Here is a 24,484-nt window from a genome sequence, read left to right as displayed (position 1 = left end):
TATTATATTTTTATTATATTGTATTTTATATATTATTCAATGTTATAATTTATAATTAATGATTTATTAATATATTATTAAATTTATTAAAATAAAATATGATAATATATATAGTATATAATAGTATATATAACATATATATATAAACTTGTTTTATGTGTATTTCTGTTTGCAGGCATCTTATTTAATATATACATTGTTCATTAATATATATTTATATAGTTGATTCACTAACATTGAACACATGGCCAATAGCCTTGTAACTCATGTCTGAACTTATCTATGCAAACATTTTCTCCCTAAGGCACACTACAGCCTCCTTGCCACTTAGGAATCCGAGACTACACTTGAGCCCTACACTTGGGGGCCATTTTAAATAGCAGATCATGCCCTAAATGCAAACCCATGCTAAAAATGCACACAAATACTAAGTATACCGTGCAAGGACATATGCTTACATTAGGAGAGCTGAAACTAGAGGGCCGAACGTTGTTGCCTCGCTGGATCTCAGCCGGCAGCATGCTTGCCCGATGACTAACGTTTCCTCCACTCTGCACACACACGTGCTCACGAATGACTCCAACAGCACTCCAGGTGTGGCTTTTGGGGCTGCGAAGAAATTTTTAAGAAGTAGTTGAATTTGCAAATATGGAGTCCGCCGATAATGAGGATTGAACATATATGGGTCAGGATGTTTACTGCTGTTTGCTCTGGAAACAACCCTTAATGGAAACCAGAGGATTAATGGGACAGAACGCAATAAATGGGGGGTATAACCAGAAAGACAGGCTGAAGCCAGGCCAGAAAGAACAAACAGCAGCCAAAAATGTCTGTTCCTCATCCTAGAGGCAAATAGGACTTCCCAGAATCCAACCTCTCCCAGAATCCAACCTTCCTCCTGCATGAGGTCTGTGGTCCCCGGCCCCCACGTGCCCAGATAACATCTACAAAGGACTGGTTTGCTGCAAATATGGCCTCAACCTTTTCCCCTGTGAAGCCTGACTATCCCTCAGCCCATGGGGAGCCACGGGTGGTTACACAGGAACTAGAAAAGAATTTTGTGGAAGACAATTGGTTGCTTGACAATACGGAAGGCTGCCCCAGATGTGCTGTTAGATGAAAAAGGCAGGTCAGAAAGCATTTATGTCCCAGTTCTATAGACACACATACACCCACAATAATAGAAATTATCTCTGAGAGACAGCATTCAAGTTATGAATGAGTTTCCTGTTTCTATTTCCTGTTCCGTATTTTCTCATGTCTCTGTGAAGGGCATTCGATGGTTTGAAATTTTTAAAATGTTACCTTCTCGAAGAGGGTGAAAGAATTCTGTATATTCAAGGTGTTCTGTCAAGATCCCCAAGCTCCTTGAAGATTTTTCAAAATTCAGATATGACTCTGGGTACCAAAAAAACCCAGGCCTCGCCCGTGTAAATCCCGTTGTCGGGGCAATAAAACTTACAGCTGCTTGTGTCATTTAGCGCAGCATGAACGACACACCCCAAAGTCTACCTTGGCAGGTGTTCCTCCGCACGGTAAGGGGATTACTGTTAATTAACAACAAAGATAAAGGCTTAGACCTTGGTTCTCAGCTGGGGCAATTACACACCCCACCCCTGGGCCCAAGGTACATCAGACGGTATCTGGACACATTTTTGGCGGTCACAACTATGAGATCGCCAGGAATGATACCAAATGTGAGCAAAGTACAGGACAGCCTCCATCCTACCCCACAATGAAAAAGTATGAGGCCCCAGATGCCAACAGCAGCAAGGCAGAGAGACCCTAGCACAGACATGGGCAGCTTTACTGTCTTACCTTGGGGTTTTGCAGGAAAAATCTCAGGGGATCCTCACGGCAATCCTAGCAGATAGGGCCTATAATCATGCCTGTTTTACAGAAGGAGAAACTGAGGCTTTAGGAGGGGAAGGAACTGAGATTATACAGCTCTGTCTTGCATGTTTCTGACTTCAGGGCCTGCCTTCTCCCCTCTGCAGCCTCTGCTTCCAAATTACCTAGTTATTGCTGTTTTTGGGGTTTTGTTGCTGTTGTTGTTGTTTAATTATGGAAACTTCCAGATAGAAACAAAAGCAAAGAAACCAGTTGAGCGTGCCCACGTGTTCACACTCTCCAGCATCAGAGCTACACTTGGGACCTACAGGATGGGACGCTCTCCTACAGGGTGGAGAATCCCTGAACACACCAGGGTAAATCACAGTAGGCTTGGAGCCCTCGTTGGGGGTGGGAGGGGGGAGCACAGGAGCTCCTTTCTCAGGTGGTTTGGAATATGTTCCCTTTTCTTTTACAGGTTTTGATCACAGCTCCCCCCGGCAGCTGTTGCCTTTCCCAAGCAGAAGAGCGAAAGAGCGGATCGTCTGTTTTCTCCCCAAGGAAGTGCGAAGTCCTTTTCTGAGAGGTGAGGAAATGATCTCTCCCAAAGGAAAGCTGAAAAGGGGGAACAGCCCTCTGAAACAGAGAGACTCCTGCCCCCAGAACTGTCAGTCGCAGGAAGGCATTATTCACCCCGTGGGAGCCAAAGCAGCTCTCCCTTGGTATCCTCGTGCAAACACCGCTTCTTATGGGAAGAAGCGTCACTCTCTTGGATTCAAGCAAATGCTCCCTGGTTTCTGCTTTGTGCCAGGCTCAGCTGTACTCTAGTTTTGGACTACAGACAGCAAGCAGGAGTCAGCTGGCTTCTTTCAAATAATGAGGCCAGACCTTCATGGTCGGACAGGAGAAACCGGGTTTGTAACCCAGATAGAGGCTTCTCTTAGCTCCTATTAATGTTTGAACTGAATTGCACGCGCTGGGGAAAACAGCCACAGGGATGGCTATGACCTTTGGAATCAGACAGCCCTGGGTTCTGAGTGCAATTGTTTTCAAGAATTAGCTGTGTGACCCTGGTTAAATGATCAGCTTCTGTGAACAGCAGTTCCCTCCCCTGGAAAGTGAGGATTATTCATTCAACCTATTTTGAGCTGCTACTCCATGCCAATAAGTGATTTCTGTTAACTTAGTTACTACTGAGAACTGTATCCTTTTTCGTTTGTTCTTCCTGATATCCCTGGCAGGGTCACTGAGGTAAGATTGCAAAAATGGCTACAAATTATTCTCTTCCATCCAGCCCCGTCCCTGTCCCTACAGTCGCTCTCCACTCGGACTCAGGTCTTGACCATGGGACTGGCTTTGGCCAATGGGACACAAGCAAATATGACACATGCAATGACTTGCAAATTGTTTGTATGTGGAGCTTACCCTCTCTTGCTGTACTTGGATCCCAGCCACCCTGTGAAAAAGCCCAGGAAGAAGAAGCTAGCCTGCTGGATGATAACAGTCTTATGACCCAGACACATCCTGTCTCCCCCAGCCAGCAGCCACCAATCAGCAGACATTTGAGTGAGGACACCCTAGACCATCCAGCCATGATCGACCTTCCAATATTATCCAATAATAAATATATTATTTAGTTTCCACCAAGCTAAATAATATATGTTGCTTTAAGCCACTAACACTTTAGGGTGGTTTGTTACACAGCAGTAGTTAACTGATACATAGCCCTTATCCTCCCACTTTACAGACAAGGAAATGGAAGCTTGGAGAAGCTTACCCAAGGCCATGAAGTCAAGGCTCGGTCTCTTTCTCCTACACTATGCAATGAGGCCCCCTCTGCCATCTCGTCCCTAAAGCAGAAACAATAATTAATAAGACAGCTGATGAGGCGAGGTCTGTATTCACGGCCTGTGTTCAGTGGTCTGCTGGGAGACCCTAGCCATGCCCTTGGCCTCATTAGCTTGGTGGACATGTAATCGACTGCTCAGAAGCTCTGTGGAAATATGTCCAGCCTGGAGCAAGGTGGGAAGACCCACCCAGCAAGCTAGGGGATGCAGGCTCTTTGAGAACTCATGATTCACTGAGTGGGGGAGCCCTCAAATGTTCACCCATCCTCTCTGCATCCTGCTCTGTATATCTGACGGCCAGCAAGGGCAGGGGGTATGTACGACCTTTCTAAAATATGTAGGGATGGAAAAACACCTTCCTTGGACAAGACAGGCTTGCAAAGAATGGCTGAAAATGCCAGGAGCTCCCTTCCCAGGGCACAACACACATATATTGTAGACTCTGCGTTTAGCATTTTATGTGCATATCATCTGATTTTATCCTATCCCAAACCACGTCATGTGGGTGGAAAGCTGCAGAGTTAAAATGTTCAGAGCACTGGCTGAGGACCCTGAGGACCTGGGTTTACAACCAGTCTTAGCCGCTTACTGGTAAGTGACTTAACTTCCCTGTGCCACAACTTGCCCATCTGTAAAATGGGGAGATGATAATAGCACCTCCTTCGTGGGGCTGTCATGAAGACTCAGTGCGTTCGTGAATGCAAAGTACTTAAAACAAGGTCTGACATGGCTGGCGCTCAGCACATATCACCGCCATCGTCAGCAGCATTTTACAGATGAAGACACTGAGAAGCAAATGGGTTTAACCGCATTGATTAATTTCACTTGGCTAAGTCAGGGGTGGAGCTGAATTTTGGACCTTGGTCTGACAGACTCTTTTCTTTTTTTTTCTTTTTAAAAATTATTTATTTGAGAGAGCACTAGTGAGGGGAGTGACGGAGGAAGGGAAAGAATCTCAGCAGGGGCGCTTGGGTGGCTCAGTGGGTTAAGCCTCTGCCTTCGCTCAGGTCATGATCTCGAGGTCCTGGGATTGAGTCCCGTGTCAGGCTCCCAGCTCAGTGGGGAGTCTGCTTCTCCCTCGGCCTCTCCCCCTGCCCGTGCTCACTCACATGCTCACTCACATGCTCACTCATATGCTCACTCACGTGTTCTCTCTCTCTCTCTAGCTCTCTCTCCCACCTCTAGTAAATAAATAAAATCTTTTTCTAAATTTTTAAGTATTTGACAGAGAAAGGGAGAGCACAAATAGACAGAGTGGCAGACAGAGGGGGTGGGAGAAGCAGGCTCCCCGCCAAGCAGAGAGCCTGACCTGGGGCTTGATCTCAGGACCCCGAGATCATGACCCAAGCTGAAGGCAGATGCTTAATCCACTGAACCACCCAGGTGCCCCAACAAATAAAATTAAAAAAACAAAACAAAACACCTCAGCAGGTGCTGAGCGGGGCTCGATCTCATCTGAGATCATGACCTGAGTAAAAACCAAGAACTGGATGCTTAACTGACTGTACCACCCAGGCTCTCGTGGTCTGATAGACTTCTTTTTTTTTTGAGTGAGAGAGAAAGAATGAGCCAGGCGGGGGGGTTGGGGCAGAGGGAGAGGGAGAAGCTCACTCCCCCCTGAGCAGGGAGCCCAACATGGGACTCCATCCCGGGTCCCCGAGATTATGACCCTAGCCGAAGGCAGACGCCCAACCAACTGAGCCACCCAGGTGTCCTGATCTGACAGACTTTTAATAACAACCCGATTGCTCCAGGCTTCTAGGAGCACGGGCTTGCCACACAGGGTCCTGACCCTGAAGCCAGAGTTCCTGCCCTAAAGTCAAAGGAGGACTTGTTTGTTCTTTAAGGTCCTAGTACACAAACAGACTGCCGGCTGCTTCCTCATAAATCCACACCCACGCCTCAAAGCCCACCGAAAGGCCTTTTCTACAGCATTTATCATACTATATTGCAACGATTTTCTTTTCTGACCATCTTCCCTGCTAATAGAAATAGCTGCCATGTATTGTGGGTCTCCTGCGTGCTGAACACCTAGATGCACACATTGCCTTCCTTAATCTGCACAATAGCCCTGTGAGGGGCATCGATTAGACCTTTTGCATGGATCAAGAAACCAAGGCTGAGGGGCACCTGGGTGGCTCATTCGGTTAGGTGTCTGCCTTTGGCTCAGGTCATGGTCCCAGGATCCTGGGATCAAGCCCGGTTTCGGGCTCTCTGCTCAGTGGGGAGCCTGGTTCTCCCTCTCCCTCTGCCCCTACTTCAGCTTATACTCTCTCCCTCACTTGCTCACTCTCTGCCACTCAAATAAATAAATAAAATCTTAAAAAAGAAAACAGAAGCCAAAGCTCAGAGGGGTGAAGGCATTTGATCCATGGCACACATTTGGGATTCAAATTTGGGTCTTTTTTTTTTTTTTAAAGATTTATTTATTTATTTGAGAGAGAGAGAGAGAGAGAGAGAGAGAGAGAATGCAAGCAGAGGGGCAGAGGGAGAGGGAGAGAGTCTCAAGGACATTCCCTGCTGAGCAGGGAGCCCAAGGCAGGGCTCCATCCCAGGATCCTGAGATCACGACCTGAGCAGAAATAAAAAACTGGACGCTTAACTGGCTGAGCCACCCAGGTGCCCCAGGGTCTGTCTTATTCATAATGTGGGCTTATCCATGGTGCTGTGGGACCCTTTACTATTAACAATTTACTATTTACTATTAACAATTACACTTGCAGTGGTTAAACCCATGCCAAGCTCTAGGGTCCGTAATGATCCTTTCACGTGCCTATCTCCTTTAATCCTCAAATCATACAAAAAGATGCTATTATTATCTTCTCCTTTTTAGAAGAGAAAACCAAGGCTCAGAGAGGTATAGAAACCTGTCCAGGGTCACACAGCTTGTAGGTGATTATAGCTGGAACTGGAACATGGTATGAACACCACCACTTATGGACTTTTTACTTCATTCGCTGCCTCTGTGAACAACATCAGGCACAAAGACCATGACTTACACGCCTTTGAATGTTCTCAACATAGTGTTGTTGAGTGTCTGCGATGCTAAATAATATTAACCAAACATACTAGTGATTAAATGAATGGAACCCTCAACATTTCTCCAAGTACCCAAGCAGGTTCCCTGGGTCTGTGTGTCACGGGGGAGAGCTTTAGAGCACATGAGCCTGAGGAATGGAAGGTGACTTCCTCACCATAACCCTCATTCTGGCTGCATGGCCTCTGATGAAATACTCTTTCATGAGCCAGATGGTTTTGCTCACCCTCCTTAAAGGGTTTCTGAGATCCAGAGAAAGAAAGGGGCAATTAACTGATAATAGACTGGGCTTTCTCTGCTGCCCAGCTTGGGCTATTTGATGCATTCACTGGCACATTAACGGGCTGTGACCATCTCTCCCTGGAAATGCCCACAGCCACTAATCAAAAATCAGTCTTCATGAGGGAACAGCGTGGAGACGGTTGTTGGTCACGTTTGGGGCTTCCCCAATATACTCCGCGTCCCCAGAGCTGATGGGAACTCGTATGTGGAGGTCACTCTAGATCACCCGACCAGTTCCACGTCACAGCCAGAGCTGACAATCCAGCAGAATGAAGAAGAAAGGAGAAATGGCATTCTCCGTCATGATTCTTAAAAGTGTTCTGGTCTTCAACTCTTTGTCTGTTAGTTACCTCTGGCTGCAAAATCCATCACCCAAAAGTGTACTGGCTTAAAACAAAATCATTTATCAGCTCTTGCAGGTTGAGAATTTGGGAGCCACGTAGCTGTGTGGTTCTGGGTCAGGGCTTCTTAGAAGGTTGGAGGTGGGGGCGCCTGGGTGGCTCAGGCGGTTAAGCACCCGACTCTGGGTTTTGGCTCAAGTCATGATCTCAGGGTCGTGAGACTGAGTCCTGTGTTGGGTTCTGTGCTCAATGGGGAGTCTGCTTGAGATTCTCTCCCTCTGCCCCTGCTCTCTCTCAAATAAATAAATCTTTAAAAAAAAAAAAAAAGAGAGAGAGAGAGAGAGATTGCAGTCTGGTGACCAGGACTGCACTCTGCGGAAGGCTTCACTGAGATCCCACACCCCTTCCAAGTTGCTTCACCCACACGGCTGGTTAGCTGGTGTGGCTGCTGATGTGAGGTGCCTCAGTTTCCCATCACGTGGGCACCTCCTCAGGCTGCTGGAGTGTCCTCATGGCACAGCAGCTGACCTCCCCAGATGGTGAGATTCAAGAGCCCAAGGCAGAGACTGCGATGCTGTTTACGATTTAGCTTTGAGAGTCACACGCTGTGCAGGCCAGCCCCGATTCCACAGGGCAGGCAACTTCCTGAAGACGTGACTCTGAGGCAGTGTGGGGCCCCCATTGGAGGGAGGCTACCATTTCTGAGAATCACGTCTAAGGGAAGGATGGCAGGTGCCACGGAGGCATTAGGCAGAAAGGTGTTCCCTGCAGCGTTGTTTACAATAGTAGGAAATTGGAAACAACTCATGCACACGTTGTTCTTCTTCTTCTTCTTCTTTTTTAAAAGATTTTATGCATTTATTTGAGAGAGAGCGAGCACGCACATGAGCAGGGGAGCGGCAGGAGAGGCAGAAGCAGACTTCCCGCTGAGCAGGGAGCCTGATATGGGACACGATCCCAGGACCCTGCGATCATGACCCGCGCCAAAGGCAGACGCTTCACTGACTGAGCCCCCCAGGGGCCCTCTATGCATCCTCCTATATGAGAAACCACACAATGGAATAACGATTATCTGTATGCTTATGCCCGGAGAAAGAACCGGGAAGACATCGTCAAGACACCATCATGCTTTGCGTTCTACTCTGGTTATTCCTATGGGTGGGCATGTGATGGAGCAGACTAGGTAGCAAATTAAGGCTCAGGACGCCCGCATGTAGGACCACTGAGGGAAGGAAGCCGGCTCTTCATTTATAAATTCATCCTGCCAGCCTGCTCCTCGACACTCCCAGAAAACAGAAGTTGAGCGTTTTGATTTCTGAAACAGCCCTTTAACCTGGCGGGCTTCCAACTAGAGGCTGAGCAGCTACCTCTAGGGTTTGGTTCCAAGTAGCAGACGGCCCAGCGAGGGGCAAGGGATTGCTTCTCATTCACTCACCCCCCCAGTCCTCTCTGTCCCCTACACCGATCAGGACATGGAGAGGCTTCTGGAGCACCCAGGGCAAGCAAGGGCCACAGAGATATTACCTTGTCCCATGAATTAGAAACAGACGTTTGTCCCCCTTCCCTCCCCTCCACCAGTTCAGTGAGAAAAGACCAGTCATTTTTCTTGACCCTCAACACTAATTATCCAGGGAGTGCAAAGAAAAGGAGACCATTTCTGGAAGAAATCTATGGACCCCTCTGTCCCTATTTCCCTGAGGCTCCCAGGACTCAAACAGCTTTTAAAGGATGAAAATACAGGGGCGCCTGGGTGGCTCAGTGGGTTAAAGCCTCTGCCTTCAGCTCAGATCATGATCCCAGGGTCCCGGGATCGAGCCCTGCATCGAGCCCTGCATCGAGCCCCGCATCGGGCTCTCTGCTTGGCGGGGAGCCTGCTTCCTCCTCTCTACTGTCTCTGCCTGCCTCTCTGCCTACTTGTGATCTCTGTTATGAACACCACCACCTATGGACTTTTTACTTCATTCGTTGTCAAAAAAAAAAAAAAAAAAAGCAAATACAGTTTCCTTGTCCCCAGCGTAGGGCTGCTTTCTTGCAGCTGTAAACTGAGAACTTTCCCAGGGCCTGGAACAGTGACATCCCTCCGGGAGAAGAGGCTGATGGGGTGAGAGAACTGGATGCCAGCTCTTCCTCCTCCTTGGTCGGGGAGCCAGAGGTGACCGAGAAAAAGAGCAAGACTTTCTGCTGTCATTTTAGCACCGCTGGAGCAGTTTGGCAATGAGCACAGGCTTTGGCAAATGAGCAGACCCGTTTTGATTTCCATCTCTGCCAAAGACATGTTGTGTGGCCTTGGGCAAGTCACTCTGCCTCTCTGTGCCTCCAGTTCCACACCTTTAAAAGAAGAGACTAGGGGCGCGTGGGCGGCTCAGTGGTTGGGCATCTGCCTTCGGCTCAGTCATGATCCCAGGGTCCTGGGGTGGAGCCCTGCTTCAGGCTCCCTGTTCAGTGGGGAGTCTTCTCCCTTTTCCCTCTGCTGCTCACCCTCACCCGTGCTCTCTCTCTCTCTCAAATAAGTAAATAAATCTTCAAACCAAACCAAACCAAAACAAAAAAACAAAAAGTAAAAGGAGAGAGTAATGGCGTTAGTCTGTCTCATGGTTGCCGTGAGGTTTAACAAGATCATATTTAAACGCTTAGCAAAGTGTAGGGTATGCAATAAGAGCATAATAAATGGTCGTCAGGATCATACTATTGCAGAGATTCACAAGACTGGCTGCCAGAGCAGGCCCTTCTGGCCTAGATGGAGCCTTTGTGAAATTCGGAGACGCTGAACCACTAAGACCTCAGGCTTCTCATCTCTCAAATGCGGATGCATGCATAAGACATGCCTGTGCCACTGGGATGCTGAGACCAGCTGGTGGATCTGGTGTAGACTGTCGAGCAGGTCTCAGACCCTGCCTGTTGAACCTGCCTGTGTTAAGTGCACCTGCTCTTTGCCTTGGCCTTTGGCCATGCCCCCCACCCTGCCACAGATGGTGCCCCTGGAGGCAGGTAGGCACGGACGGCCTGCAGCTAGGACCCTTGCCCTGGAGGCTGGAGGGCTCAGGAGGTGTGGGCCATGCCCACTCTCCTCCAGACTGTATACTAGGGCCAGGCAGGGAGAACGGGTGTGGCGCCTGGGGTCCGTGTGTAGTGGTCTGTGAGGAGGTGGAGCCAGCTGGCAGGGGAGCATTCTGTGGGGGGGCAGGTAGAAGGCGGGGCTGCCCCGAGTCTACCCATCTGGCCCAGGGTGACCCCTCCCTGCCCCCTGGGGCTGCAGCCATCCCGACACCCTTTGGGCACCCCCGAGAGGCTTCTGGACCTTCAGGGGGAGTAAGGGGAATGGGTGATAGGGCCCCTTCTCACCTGCCCTTCGGGAGCTGCTAATAACACACTAAGATCAGAGGCGCCTGACCTTGTGTGTTCCTCTCACTTCCCTTTCCCGGGTGTGGGAGGCCAACTGAGCTCCTGAAACAACGTAACTCACTGTGTGTCCCTGGATTGGTGGCTGTCACTTCCTTCGTTCAACAAACAGATCTGGGGCTGGGGTCAAGAGCCTCCTACTCCACTGTATGTTTGGGCAAGGACTAGTCACCTCTCTGAGCCTCCGTTCCCTCATCTGTAAAGTGGGGATGACAATAGTGCTTTCATAGAGTTTTTAGGATTTAATGAGAGAACAAGGCCCCAGGTAAAGGGGGCTGTTCCTATTGCTCTCCACCACCCCCTCCCACCCAACCCCTCTGCTCTAGGGAGACTCCTGCCTGGTTGACCCAGAAGCCCAAACCTGCTGGTTGTTTTGGGACTGAGCAGGGAGAATGGTTAAAGCCACAGCTGGAACCAGCAAGATACAGACTCAGTGACCTTCGACAAGTCCCTGGCCCTCTCTGGGCCTCAGTTTCCCTATCTGTGGAAGTCAGGAGTTCTACAGGAAAAGCTGAGACAGCAGTACCTGTCCATTTATGGAGCACTTACTGTATGCTTCACTCTTCACTGACTTCTCAACAATTCTAGGGGGCACCCATGTCATCGACAGCCCACTGTCCAGTAAGTGAGGCTCAGAGAGGTGGGGGGACATGTCCACAGGCACACAGCAAGGAGCAGTGGTGCTAGCTTGAGGCTTGCTCTCCTGTACAAGTAGCTTGCTCCCTTTGGGATGTGAGGCCGACTCTGGAGGGGCTTCCATTCCCACGCCAGCCTTCCCCACCTCCTCTCCAACCTCTGTGAGGAGGGGCTCTCCCAGAGGAGCGGCTGCCATCTCAGCTCCACTGAACTCAGCACAAAGGTAGCGACAGGGCCAAGGCTCCCTCTTCACCGAATCAGGAGGTCTGATGGAAAAACACCCCAGAGCCGCCCCATGTGGGAAGGGTGTTCTGGGAGCTGCTTTGGTTCTCTGGGTCCACAGCCAAAGGGCCACAGAAATGAGTTTCAGTTCCTCCAGCAGTCTGAGCCCCTATCATGTTCCTGGCATGGAGCAAGGCCCTCGGGTCGGGTAGAAGAAGTGGAGAACTCACCCCAAATCACAGAAGCCCATGTTTTGGGGGACTTACCAAGGGGACTCCCCTTTAATTCTCACCACCTCGAGTGATCCGTGCTGTTATGATCCCCAAGTGACAGATCTGGAAAATAAGATCCAGAGAAGAAAAATGACTAAGGCCACTGAGGCCACACAGCTAGTCGGCGTTGGATCTCACACTGGGAACCCTTGTAGCCTGACTCTGGGCCTGAATCACCTCTCTGCAGTGCTGTTTACTGAACACCTACTCTGTACAGCCATTGTAAGTCATCTCCACCCCTCCCCACAGACTGTAACCCTATTTACAGAGAGGGAAGGGAGGATCAGAGGGGTTAGGTAACTGGGCCAAGGTCACACAGCCAGGAAGTGGCAGAGGAAAGAGTCAATCGGGTCTGCCTAACTCCCCCCAACCTCTCATGGCTCCAGAGAGGAAAAGAGGTCAGCTCCGTCATTCATCATTTTATTTAGGTAACCATTCATTGAACAAGTATTTCTTGAGTGCCTATTATGTCTGGCACAGGGTGGGCCACAATAAACCCGACCCAGTCCTCAGCCTAAGGGACTCACAGTCTTATACATGCCCATGGGGTGCTCGGACTAAACAGCCCTCTCTTCTGGACTTGGGGGCATGCTATTAGGATGGCTTTCTGGAAGAGGTGGGTCTGGAATTCTGTTCGTTTTCTGGCTGGGTGACCTAGGTTAAGCCATTTAACTTCTGAGTCTTCATCTGAACAAAGCCGGCAGTGTCACCTGTTACAACTAACATTACCAAGCCTCCACTGCCGGGCAGAGAAAATGGGAGGAGGGAAGAGCTGTGACGTCACTGAGGTCTAGGCCCTGGGAGGCAATAAGCAGAGAGTGCTGAGAGCCTTGGAAGGCAGGAACACAGGCAAATGGGTGAGGAACGCGAAAGGCCCCAGACAGGGTGTGGCCTTCATGAGTCTCGGGCCAGAACTGTGACCTCAGCTGGACCCCTTGAGGCTTCCAGCAGGAATGAGGTCAGGGCTGGAGGCGTGTGGCCTGAAGAGAGGAGGGAACCTGGCGAGGTATTCTAGGATGAAGAGAAGCAGCAGAAGGGGTTGTCGGTGTTGGAAGATTCCGGGCTTAAAGCTCTAGTGTCGGTGTCACCTGGATTCAAATCCAGGTCAGACATTCCTTAGTGACCTTAGGCAGGTGATGTCACTGATCTTAGCCTCTGCTTCTTCCGGTAGGAAATGTATCCATACCTGTGTTGCCAGCCTGATGTATGGAATCAGGTATTAACAATCATTTTATTTGACAAATGCGTGTATAGCACGTACGTAGGCCTGGTACCATTCTAAGCCCTTTATGCGTGCATATTTCTCATGAGAGGTGTGTGGCACAGCCAGCAGCAGGCTCATACACCAGGAAGGCTGCTACTGTCCCAGTACACATCATGTGATTTTGATACAATGACTGTGTTTTACTTTCTAATCACAGAAAATAACAACAACCAGGAAAGCAAATTCCATTTTGGGAGACAGATGGGGCCGCCTAGGGCAGTTCTGGGAGGCCGCCTGTGAGCTAGACCAGGATAAGAATTCAGATTTGGAGGGGGGGACAGTCCTGCTAGGGCTGTGCGCTTGGGATCTTCTCCCGAGACCTCCAGGAAGCACAGCGGGAGTCAGGAACTGTTCCCGATGGGAAACGCGCCAGTCCCGGAAGCCTTCCAGACAAAGTGTGCGTGTGCACGTGCATGCGCCCCGGAGGTGGGCGGTTTCTAGGAGGTTTCCCAAGTCAGTGTCCAGCGCCAGCATTGCCCCGTCCTGCGTGCGCTCCACCCCTGCCCCGTCCTGCGTGCGCTCCACCCCGGCCTCCCGTGCCCGTGCGGCCGCGCTGCCAGCCGCCGGCCCCAGCCGTCTGTTGTGGCAGATGTTTGGCTGTGCCATGGCAACGCCAGAACAGGATGTGCCTCTGGATCGAAGCAGGGACAAGCCCACGCTCCCAGGCCGCCCACGCCGTTCCCTTCCCCAAAGGCTTATTGCAAAGAACCGCTGGGGTCCAGGTCGCGGGACGGGCGATGTTTGTATCCGGAGAGAGGCAGAGCCCCGGCCCTCTGTCCTCCAAGGCTTCAGGGGCAGGGGCTGGGGGCGATGTGTGTGCACCACGCATTGGAGTCCTCCTCCCCCTTCTCCAGGCAGCTTGGGTTTGCTTCCCTCAGCCCTTCAGAGCGATGCTAAGGCAGCGGCCGGGATGGGGGGGTGGGAGGAGGGAGAGCGGCCCATCGGCAGGGTCTGATCTGTGGGTGGGTCTAACCACTGTCTTCCCCACTGTTCTAGCAACCACTCACAGAAGGATTACTTTGTGTCAGGACCTGTTCTAAGTACTTTACGTAACAAATAACACTGAAATTTAGGGGTGCTTGGATGGCTCAGTTGGTTAAGCGTCTGCCTTTGGCTCAGGTGATTTTCTGGGGTCCTGGGATCAACCCCCACATCCCTACTCGGTGGGAAGCCTGCTTCTCCTTCTCCCCCCTCCTCAAATAAATAAATAAAATCTTAAGAAAGAAAAAATTATTAGGGATTTCAAAAGAGTGGCAAGCAGAGCATTAGACCAATCGCAGTACCCTGGTAATTGCAGAGTCCCGCGCCAAGTCTTCGCCCTGTGAAACCAACCCTGGGTGCTGCATCACCAGCCCCCAGATGCTCAGAGGGCGGGCCTGAGCAGCCCAGAGAGGCTCACTGAGCAGGACAGGGAGCCACTGCAGGCTGGGAGCACTCTGTCTGTTTTTGGGGCCATGCTAACTCATCAGAGGGGAGCAAAGACCTTCTGGAAAATGCTGTGTTGAGTCCCCCAGAGCCATGAGCCTGGGAGCTTACAGTGCAAATATCAGCTCAGTTACAAAAGCATCCTTTCATTAAATCTTTACACTTTCCTTTTTCATTACAAAAGTAATAGAACCCTGTTGCCGAGATGCTAGAAAATAGGTAAGAGGAGGAGAAGACACAAACCTGGAATCCTACCTGTCTGACTCCATTTCTTTTAGCAGGTGGTGAGTTTTCTTACTGTCCTTTACAGAAGGGCTTGCAGTCAGGACCCCCAGGGATGACAGATGGCCTCCTCTTTGTCCCCAGCGTCTGGCACATGGCAGGGGAGCCACGAATGGGGGTGGTGGTGGAGAATGCCTGGGAATGGATGGGTGTTATAAAGGGATCTGGCTTGGGTGACCTTTCAGATCCTTCTGGACTCTGAAAAACTTGGGATTCTCAGATTCATAGCTAATGCCCGGTGCTGACCTAAGGTTTGGTCCAATGCGCCAAGCCCTTGTTGGGGTCCAGAAGGTGACAGACTTTTTGCCCCTGCCCGAGAGGGAGTTGGTTTAGGCAATCATGGGTGTCCCCAAACTTTCCAGGCCTTGGTGAACAGAACTAGGACTCACTTTCAGACCATATTTCATTCATTTGTTCACTCATTCACAATCATCAAAAATTTATTGAGCACTTACTACATGCTCGGCATTGCCCTAAGTACACTATGGGCTATTTTCTTTGGGGCGAGGATGGCAGGGTAGAAAGTATATGAATTTGGAGTCAGGCACCCTGGATTTTTGTCCCTTTCTGGCTGTGTGGCTCTGACCCACATTCTCTAACCTCTCTGAGCTCCCACCTCTTCGTTTGTGAAAGGGGGTCAAACCTGTTATGAGGACCAACTCGGCAATATACGTGTAACACTTGCAAGTAGTAGATGCTCAGCATAGGTGACTTCCTTCCTGCCTCCCCCTCCTCCCTCCCTGCTGCCAGTACCAACAAGAACAGCCAGCATGATACAGCACAGATGGTGGGCCAGGCCGAAGGGGGTTGCGTACATTAGCTAATTCTCAAATTCTCGGCTCCACGAGGTAGGTAGCATTGTTCTTAACCTATTTTGATATCCGACTTCCAAACCAGAGAGAGCTCACCACCTCCAACATACCACCTGCAGGAGAATCTGTATCTTAGCATCAGGGCCCTAGGCCTCCTTTCCTATGCTGGGAGGCTGGCCCAGTAAACACCAACATTTTATTTGCTGGAACAGTTTATGACAAGAGGACTTCTGAGCTGATAGGGGACCCTTTACAACTATACTCCAGGATGCACAAGCGGTTTCCCTTTGAAGGCAAACAATGGTGGACAGGATTTGGGAGAGAGACGCACACTTTGTGTTGTCCAAATAGCCTTTGGAGCATGACGTGGGTCAGGTTTTTCCAGAGGCTGGAGGCTTCATTCCTGACTCCTGTGTTTTCTTGCTGATACCTACAGGGAGACCAAGATGCATCTTTGGGTTGCTTTTTCTACTTCTGGGGTGGGGACAGCCCTGGGAAAGTTTTCATGTGGGGAGGAAGCCATACCCACTGGCTTCACCACTTCCCAGATGTAACTGTGTGCAAACCACTTGCCCTCTGCAGGCCTGTCTCTTCAGTGTGAGCTGCGGATCACACCAACAGGGCTGTCTGGGGGACTCTGGGATTCCTGATGGAAAGTGCCAGGCACACAGAAGGGCTGGTAGAATCTTCTCCCTTGGGCTAGGGTACAGGATGCGTGGCTGGTGTTTTCTGGGCAGGGCTCCCTCAGGATGCTGTTGGCACACATCTTTAGAAAGAGCCTCAGGACTCCTGATGTGAATCCTTCTGAAATGCCAGTCATTCTCCAAGCCCTGCCTTCTGGAGCCTCTTGCAAGCGCCTTGCTGAAAGGGACTTCTCCAGGCGTCAACACAAGCAAGCAGGGAGTCCTCCTCTACAAAACTACCTGGGATTACACTCAGCCTCAGGCTCATTACTCTGAGAATGAAACCAGGGTAAAATCAGCCAATGAGAGGGATGTTCTCCTAGGGCCCTGGGTAAGCGGAGTATCTGATGAGTTTTGGGAACGCCCGGGTTCCATTAGGGGGATGTGGGTGTTGTCTCGAGGAAGCATGTGTGGAATGTGAGCGTAGCTAGCAAAGTGGAAGCCTGCCCCATTGCATCACACTCTTATTTTGATGGTTTTTGTGCTTGGCCGTTAGAATTCCCACGGAATCCATCAGGAGCGCACGGAGCACTGGGCCCTGTTCCCTAGGCTCTGATTCATGTTTGGAGCCTGGAGAGAATTTAGGAGGCATCCCCAGCCTTGCCAACGACGAAGACTGTCCTGAACCGTGACCCTCAGTGGTTTGGTTTCACAAACATCTTACAGAAAGGACTGCCCTGCAGCATGCTGGCACTAACCACAGGAATCACCCCCTTCCTTAACCTTTTGCTTTGATTTCATACTCCATAAACAATTCCTAACCATAATTTGGCTTCAAATGTAGATTTGTCTCAAGGACTCAGTGTGCTCTTTGGCAAGTGAGAGTACTTGGGACTTGCTTGACAGCTTCAAGTCTTGCTCTCAAGTAATCCGTTTGCATTCTGGTTTATCCATCAGTCTCCTGTGAGTCCAGGTGACAGACACAGCAAGCCGAGGTGAATGCAATGAAGGGTTTCTTGGATCCACAGGCACTGGAATTGAGTGGTCATGCCAGGTACTTGTGGCCAACAGCAGTGCCCGCCAAGCATGTGTGTACCTCACATCTCCCAGTGGTCCTGGCAGCTGGGGATGCGGGGGCCACGTGACTAGGTCTCGCCCATTACAGCATAAACACAGGTGTATCACATCTAAAGGCAGTGAAGAGTGAACGTGAGGCCCCATGCTCTTTCCCCTGACTGCATAGCCAGAGCAAAGAACACCAAGATAGCAGGGTTTAAAAATGAGAGTAGCAATAATAATAATAATGATAATAATAATAATAATAATAAAAAAAATAAACAGAAAAAGAAAAATGAGAGTAACTCAGCTTCGTGAGTCACCAGAGGAGGAGTGCCACCAAAAGGTCCTGACCTGCAGTGCACTGGGGCCTGGGCACGAGAGAAGCCTTTGTTGTGGACAGCAACTGAGGTTCCCTGGGATTCCTGCCTTGGCCACCAGCAATCATTAGCCTCCACAGTCTCCTCTCCCCACAACGTGTGGCTGGACTAGCTCAGGCGGTGGTGTTGAACACACTCCAGCTTTCTGCTTTCGTGTTAAGAGGTGCCCACCCAGAGCCCAAGTCCCACCCTGGCAGGGACAGGATTTTTGGGTATCCAAATGATCACCCACAAGCAGGCCTGCTTCCTTACTCATCAAATCGGGAGGAAAAACAAAACCATTCCTGGAGGAGCTAACATTGGCTTCCTCGGTTCTTTCTTCCGTCTAATGTGTCTGGGTTTTTATAGCATGGGGCTTCGTACAAGGCAGGTGCTCAGTAAAGACTGGCTGTCAGGACGGCGCGGGTATGCTGACTGTCTTGGCAACGACTGAAGCAGCAGCTTCCTTTTGCACGAGTTCACACGCCGTCAGATGTTTATAAAGAACAAGTTTATTTTCATCACAAGAAGCACACAGACTATTACAGTACACACCAACAGAAGTAAAAAAAAAAAGTGCATTATGCATCTTCTACTGCAAATTCACAGTACAAAAGATACTGCCTTTTAAATATATAATATAAAAAAAAACACGAAGAAAAATAGAATAAAAAAAAATCATCGATATCTTAACGCAACACGCTGGAACCCACTGGCAGCTTCTGAAGACCAAAGAACTTATCTTAGCTCCTCATTTCGCAGGGGCTGGTGTCTGTCGCCCACATTTGGTGGCAGCAAGCTCAGGACACCAGCAGAGGAGGAAACACAGGGAGGCCTAGGTGGTAACACATCTCTATTTAAAGAGCACAATTGTGCGATGGGGGGAAGGGGGACGGTGCCACCCCCTGGCTGGCTAGCGAACCAAATTCTGTGCTTTCCTTGCTACTGTGGGACACATGGTGAGCCAGCGCCAGCCTCGCCTGCAGGGACCACCAATGCTCCTTGGACAGTGGTGGGGTGGGGAGCACCCCCCACCACCCCACATAGGACTGCACAGCAGATGAGCACAAGCACGGGGTAGGGCAAGCTCCAGCCCTCATGCCAACCACCACCGCCAAGGCAAAGGCCCAATCACAGAAGGTGCGAGCTTACCAGTTTCCCATAAATACACAGTATTTGTAAACTATTATTAAGGCACTCAATTGTAAAACAATAATTACAGTGTTGGAAAAAGGAGGGAGGAAGCAGCCACCTTCTTGTGTGGCAAGGCCAACACAAAGGACAGCGGAGGGGCTGGAGGGCTGGTTGTAAAGACTCCTGTGGCAGAGACGGACCGGAGCCGGGGCCCGGGGCTAGACAAAAGGGTGTGTATGTGGAGGAGGTGGTCAATGTCCAGGTCTATGGAGAGTAGCGCTGCACATGGCCCCACTCCACATCAGTCAAGGTGATCCACTTTGTACTCAGGGGACACAGCGTGTGTGCGGATGGGAGAGAAGTGGCCCACGAGATGGTCTGCTTCAAGTTGCATATATATATGCGTGTGTGTATGCAGAGTGAGTTCATACACACAGGTGTTCAGCTGCAGGGCACACAATGAAAAGACCAAGTAGTGAGCACGGGGAGGGGGTGTCAACCAACTCCCTTTGTTTGACATGCAGCGTTGGCAAGAGCCTGCGGGATGGGGGCGGGGCCGGTGCACACTCACTGTGCCCAGCATCACCAATTCCTTGGCCTGCCTAGCTCTCCTGCCAGAGGTCACGTGGTTGCCCTCACCGGGTCTGGGGAAGCTCTGCTAGGTGGCCAGCCAGAGGAGGGCTGCGTGGAAAGTATTCTGGAACAAAGCGTTTCTGGTCAACAGAGAGCACGTCTTTCTTCAGACACCCTGGGTAAGGTCATTTGTGTGACCTTGCCTAAATGATGCATCACTTCTTCCCACTGGAGAGAAATGGCCCCAGGGGAATAGAGGGAGTCCTGAACCTTCAGGGTTCTGGCCAGTGTGGAGACAAGAGTGCCCAAGGACAAGGCTGGCCTCAAGATGCTAATTCTATTGCAACTTCGGCTCCACCCTGTGGTACCCTCTGGGCTTATCCAGGAGAGAAAAGGCTTTCGAATGAGATGGAATGGTTTTTGGCTAGAGGGGTGGGGGGACACAGAAGGGAAGGTTGGACGGTGCAGCCACCGTGAGCAGCTGGTGAGTGATCTCACACATGACAAATGGGTGTCACTGCCCAGGAGCGCGCTGTTGGGCACCCAGAGGTCAGCATCGGGTCCCCTCGAAGAGATCAAAGAAAGAGGGAATGCCAAGAGCAAGAAGCCTTGTGCTGCAGTTCTTCAGCGGTGACCATCGCTCCGATCCCCAAAAGTAGCTCCAAGACAAAGAAACAGGAATGAGCATTGTCGAATCATAATCAGAGGGCAGCGTGGTTCCTCCTCTCTCCAGATCCAGGTTCCCCCTCATTCGTAACAAAGCTTGACGAGAAGCAGCTCCTACCTCACCCCGGATGGAAGCAAGTTGAAGATCTAGGGACGTTGAGTCTAACTTGCAGCACGCCGCACGAGTTACAGAGAGAGACAGAGGTGAGGCGGTACAAGAAAGGCAGTTCAAGACTCAGGGAGATCATCCAGCTGATCTGGAAAACTCCCGTTCTCTATTTTAACAAGGGCATTCCCTGAAGATGGTGGTCATCAGGATCAATGACTTTCACAGCAGAAACTTCCTGCCTCCCGAGTGGGCCCCCCACGTTCAGTACGTTCGCCATCAGCAAGATCCCAGACAGATGGAACACTGGTCAAGATGCGGCGTAGCATAGAGCACAGGCTTTCTTTTCAAAGGTCAGCGTGAGTCTGTTTGCCAGGGTGCCCCCAAGCCTGAAAGAGCGCTCTTGGTGATGTGGGTCTTAGAGAAATGTCCGTATCCTTTCCTCTGGGCCAGAGTGCTAGCCACCCAATCAAGAACGCCCCCCTTTAGCTTTGATGATGGGGTCCTGAGCCCTGGTCTGTGTGGACCTAACATACAAGCCGTGCTTGTGCAAACAACAGGGTTGCCAAAAACCAAAGACTTGCTCAGATTTGTAATCCTCCTTCTATGCTTTCAAAATTAAAGTTTGCAAAAATATATAGTTCCCACACACCAGACACGTGAGGTTAGAAGAGCAACATAAGCCTGTCAAGCATCAAATCTAAAGGATCGTTTGACACAAAAATGGAGCCACAATGCAAAGTTTCATTTGGCAAAACATATACTGAACTCAGTATGTTTTTTGAGAATGATGTTTCTTTTGGCCAGGGGCAGGGAGCAGGAGGGAAACCCAACGGGGTTTCTAGGAAGTAGTAGATAATCACCCTTTAAGGTGATTTCCAATGACAGGGGTGGGAAAACAAATTCCTATCAAATAACATTATGATTTAAAAAACAGAACAAAACAAAAACCAACAATATCGGGGAGGAAAAAGTTCCTGGAGAGAGTGTTTCTGCACAAACTCCACCCACTAGCTGAAATGTGGACCGCCCCCCTGTCTGCCCTTGTTCCTGAAAACCCTGCCTGTGGTGCCCTAACCCTAACCCAGATCTGACCACTGTAAGATCCGAGATGGCAGCTCCTTCAGCCACTTTCTGAGCGTGGTCAGCGCCGAAGGCTTCTAATTTGACTGAATAAATCCAGCGGACGGCTGAGTGCACACTATACTTTGGGCAACTATTGGCTGGCAGCGCCCTGCACCTATGGGCCTACCCCTACCCTGCGGGACAGCACATGGGGGTTGGGCGGGCAAGGTCTGGGTCGGAAGCAGACAAGGGCTGGGCCTGAGGTGTCCAAGGGGCAGGGCAGGCCTTCGGATTTGGCAGTTTCTTTCTGGAGGGCCCTAGACAGCCCTGTGTTGTGGAACCAAGGGTCAGCGAACCTTTTCTCTAAAGGGCTAGATCGGGAGTATCTCAGCCTGTGCAGGCTACACGGTCCCTGTTGCATATTAGATTGTTGTTTTTAACAAGGCCTTAAAAATATAAAAGCTTCTTACAAGGGTCCATTACCAGGGTTTGTGGACTCCCTGGATGAAACCTTTCTGTCTTACTACCAAGCATCTTTTATTTTTCTCTCTCTCTCTCTCCAAAATACTTTCAACAGCCTGTCTTACTGACCAACACCAGCGGACTCCCTCCATCCACGCCCAGAGCCCGTGGCTGTGTTATGGGCGCAGCTCACCTGATTCTGAAAGGGGCCCCCCAGAGCCCCGGCCAGGAGTACAGAGCCCTCTTCCACTCTGTCCTCACCGCCAGGAAGGGCGAGAGAGACGGAGCAGTACCTCATCAAAGGAAGCGGTGACTGTAAACATCTGTGAAGCTTTTCAATGGTCTCATTTCTCCGAGAAGCTGCGGCAGGGCTGTTCCTAGAGAGGGACTGGCAGAGCGGCTCACAACTGCTTAGAGCCCCCTTTCCTCCCTGAACCTGCTCCTGTGACCTCATGAGCCCAAGGGCTCCTGGCAGGACAATCCCCGTCTCAGACGCACCAGCCCCACCACACACTCTCGCACTCTCAAAGCTTCAAGGCAACCACATCAGGTTCAGCAGCAGAGGAGACGCAGTGATGCTCCGTGGGTCCTTCTCCCCAGACTGGGGGCAACTTACACGTCACCATTAGCAATGACTTGAGAACATCACATATACACATCCCCCCTCCTCACCCCAGTACTGGCTGGACGCACGCCACTCTGCTGGGACCACACACCAGGACAAGGAATTTAGCTGCACCGATCATCTCCACGCATCACAGGGTCGGTCCAACAACAGCATTCGACAGCCTGTTCTGACTTTACCTAGCGGTGTTGCGTGCAGTTGACTTAGGACTTTTTTTGGGGTCCCCACAAAAAAAAAGGAATTAAAAAAAAATCTCTTTTGGAAAAACCTTTTCTGACACAGCATTATTCCCTGGAAAAAGCCTTGGTCACGACTGTATTTTAAAAATAAAAAGCACAGCAAGAACAGAGGTAGGTCTTCATACTGCCATCCAAGGGCTTCCCCGTGAGGGCCTGAATGAGCTAGGAACGTGCGCCGTGGTCGTGGAGCCTTCACGGTGCACACGCAGTGTTCGGGGAGTGTGTGCATGTCTGTGTATGCTCTTTTTAAAAACAGGATTCTTCCTGAAAACACAGGGCTTGGGGAGCAGTTCTGTATCTACTGGCCGATGGCTTCTGGCTCTCCCGGGCCACCTGACTGGCACCCCCCCTTCTCCTTTTGCTGGGTTCTTCTTTTTCCTCTCCTCCTCTCTGTGGTGAGAGCGGGAAGAGTTAGAATGTCACTTGTTTAGGAGACATCACAGCCGAAACCCACAGTGAGACATAGGGAGGGACCGGTGAAAACACACGTCGGAGTAAATACAGCAAGAGGCCAGTCAGCTTCTGCTCGTCCACGAGGGGCTTCTCAAGTGTTCTGAAGCAGGTTTCCCTGATGGCCGAGAGGTCACAGCTGGGTTCCTTGGGGCTGCCTGGGGCTCACGGGAGAAGGAAGACTCGCTCGACTGGGCGTCTCGGGAGTCGGTGAGGGTGGACGCATCTGGCTCACCAGACAGGTCCTCTGTTGAGAAGTTGAGACTTCCGAGCTTGGCCAGAGAGTGTGAGCGTTTCAGTGGGGATGAGACGGTGAGTCCCGCCAGCCGGAGCCGGGTCTCGATCTCCTGTGTCCGCTGCTTCACCAGGCCCGGCTTGCCTCGGACGCTGTGGATGCTGTCACTGCTGGAGCTCCGCGTCAGGTTGGAGCTCATGGAGGACGACGTGGGGGTGTAGCAGATGGTCTTCAGGAAGTCTTTTGAGAAGTGACTGGTGTGATCCAGGCGGCAGAGGAAGGGACTGGGGCTCTTGGGTGGGGCGCCTTCGAATGGAGTGGGGATGGCCTCTGACTTCTCATCACTCCCGGAGAGGCTGGGCAGAGCTGAGGGCCCCAGCGGAGGGACAGGAGCCAGATCAGGGTTCTCCTCGGGGATGCTGGCTTCCAGCCTGCCGGCGGGGCCATCCCTGCAGGGAGACACAGGGTCTGCAGGTGTGCCCTTCAGCCTCTCCAGTTCTTTGGTGTGCTTTCGGACCAAGCCCGCCTTCTGCAGCTGAATGATGGATTCCTGGTGCTGCATCAGGTAGCTGTTGCTTGTCGGCTTCTCAGCTTCTTTGCTGAACAGAAGCCGCAGGTCCTTGGCCGGTTTCGGGTCTTTCTTGGGTGGTGATTCATCCTTCGCTACATCCATGCTTGGAGAGTTCTTATCACAGTGAGAATTCTTCAAAACGAGGGACTTTGGCAGGACTTTTTGGGTTTCTCTGGAAGGTTCCAGAAGGCTAGCTGGTAGTTCTGGGGCAGCTGCGGCCCCGGAGCCACCAATGTCTGACCTCCTCGAGCCTGCTGGTGGTAGGAATGGGGGACTTTCGCTGGGGCCAGAGGCCAGTTTCTCTAAAGCTCGGGACCTGCTGGACGTGTGGGCCACAGGGGAGGATGTGAGGTGCGGCAGGAAGGTTGGCTGGGTACAGATGGCAGGAGCTCCAGGGTTCTCACCCCGCTCCCTGAAGGCCTCGGGAGCCCCGCTGGCTATAGGGTACACGCAGTCAGCACAGGACTTGTAGGAAGGCTTCACCTTGTTAAGGATCCCAAATACAGCATCGTGCTGAAAGGGGATGAGAACACTGTGAGTATACAACAGCGAGCAGGAGGCCACAAAATACGAGGAGGGGCTGGAGTGGGGCAGGGCAGGCACTGCAGAGGCAGTGCCCCTCGTTCAGTTAGCGCAGGAACGCAGGCCTCTTGGAACCCACCTGGCCGTGA

The 24,484-nt window shown here is 51.0% G+C and overlaps 2 protein-coding genes and 1 long non-coding RNA gene across 3 annotated transcripts in view; 1 reads left to right on the top strand and 2 right to left on the bottom strand.

Annotated features, from left to right (window-relative positions):
- CORO1C (coronin 1C) overlaps nucleotides 1–571 on the bottom strand; it is an 87,008-nt gene extending 86,437 nt beyond the window's left edge. Inside the window, exon 1 of the mRNA XM_080820896.1 lies at nucleotides 459–571. The gene's annotated coding sequence lies outside the window, so the exon portion shown is untranslated. The remainder of the gene's footprint in view (nucleotides 1–458) is intronic.
- Nucleotides 572–1,732: 1,161 nt separating this feature from the next.
- Nucleotides 1,733–22,640, top strand: LOC308353907. The gene is made up of 3 exons (XR_013967825.1): nucleotides 1,733–2,207; nucleotides 2,309–2,416; nucleotides 21,809–22,640. It is a non-coding gene; the product is annotated as an uncharacterized lncRNA (long non-coding RNA).
- SSH1 (slingshot protein phosphatase 1) overlaps nucleotides 22,585–24,484 on the bottom strand; it is a 55,028-nt gene continuing 53,128 nt past the window's right edge. The window contains exon 15 of the mRNA XM_080821060.1: nucleotides 22,585–24,326. Within this exon, the coding sequence (XP_080677186.1) occupies nucleotides 23,073–24,326 (1,254 nt within the window). The 3' untranslated portion in view covers nucleotides 22,585–23,072. The remainder of the gene's footprint in view (nucleotides 24,327–24,484) is intronic.

Source organism: Martes martes (assembly GCF_963455335.1).
Source record: "Martes martes genome assembly, chromosome: 13".
NCBI classification, from domain to species: domain Eukaryota; kingdom Metazoa; phylum Chordata; class Mammalia; order Carnivora; family Mustelidae; genus Martes; species Martes martes.
Note: the sequence above shows the minus strand (reverse complement) of the source record. Positions and strands in the feature narration are given on the sequence as shown.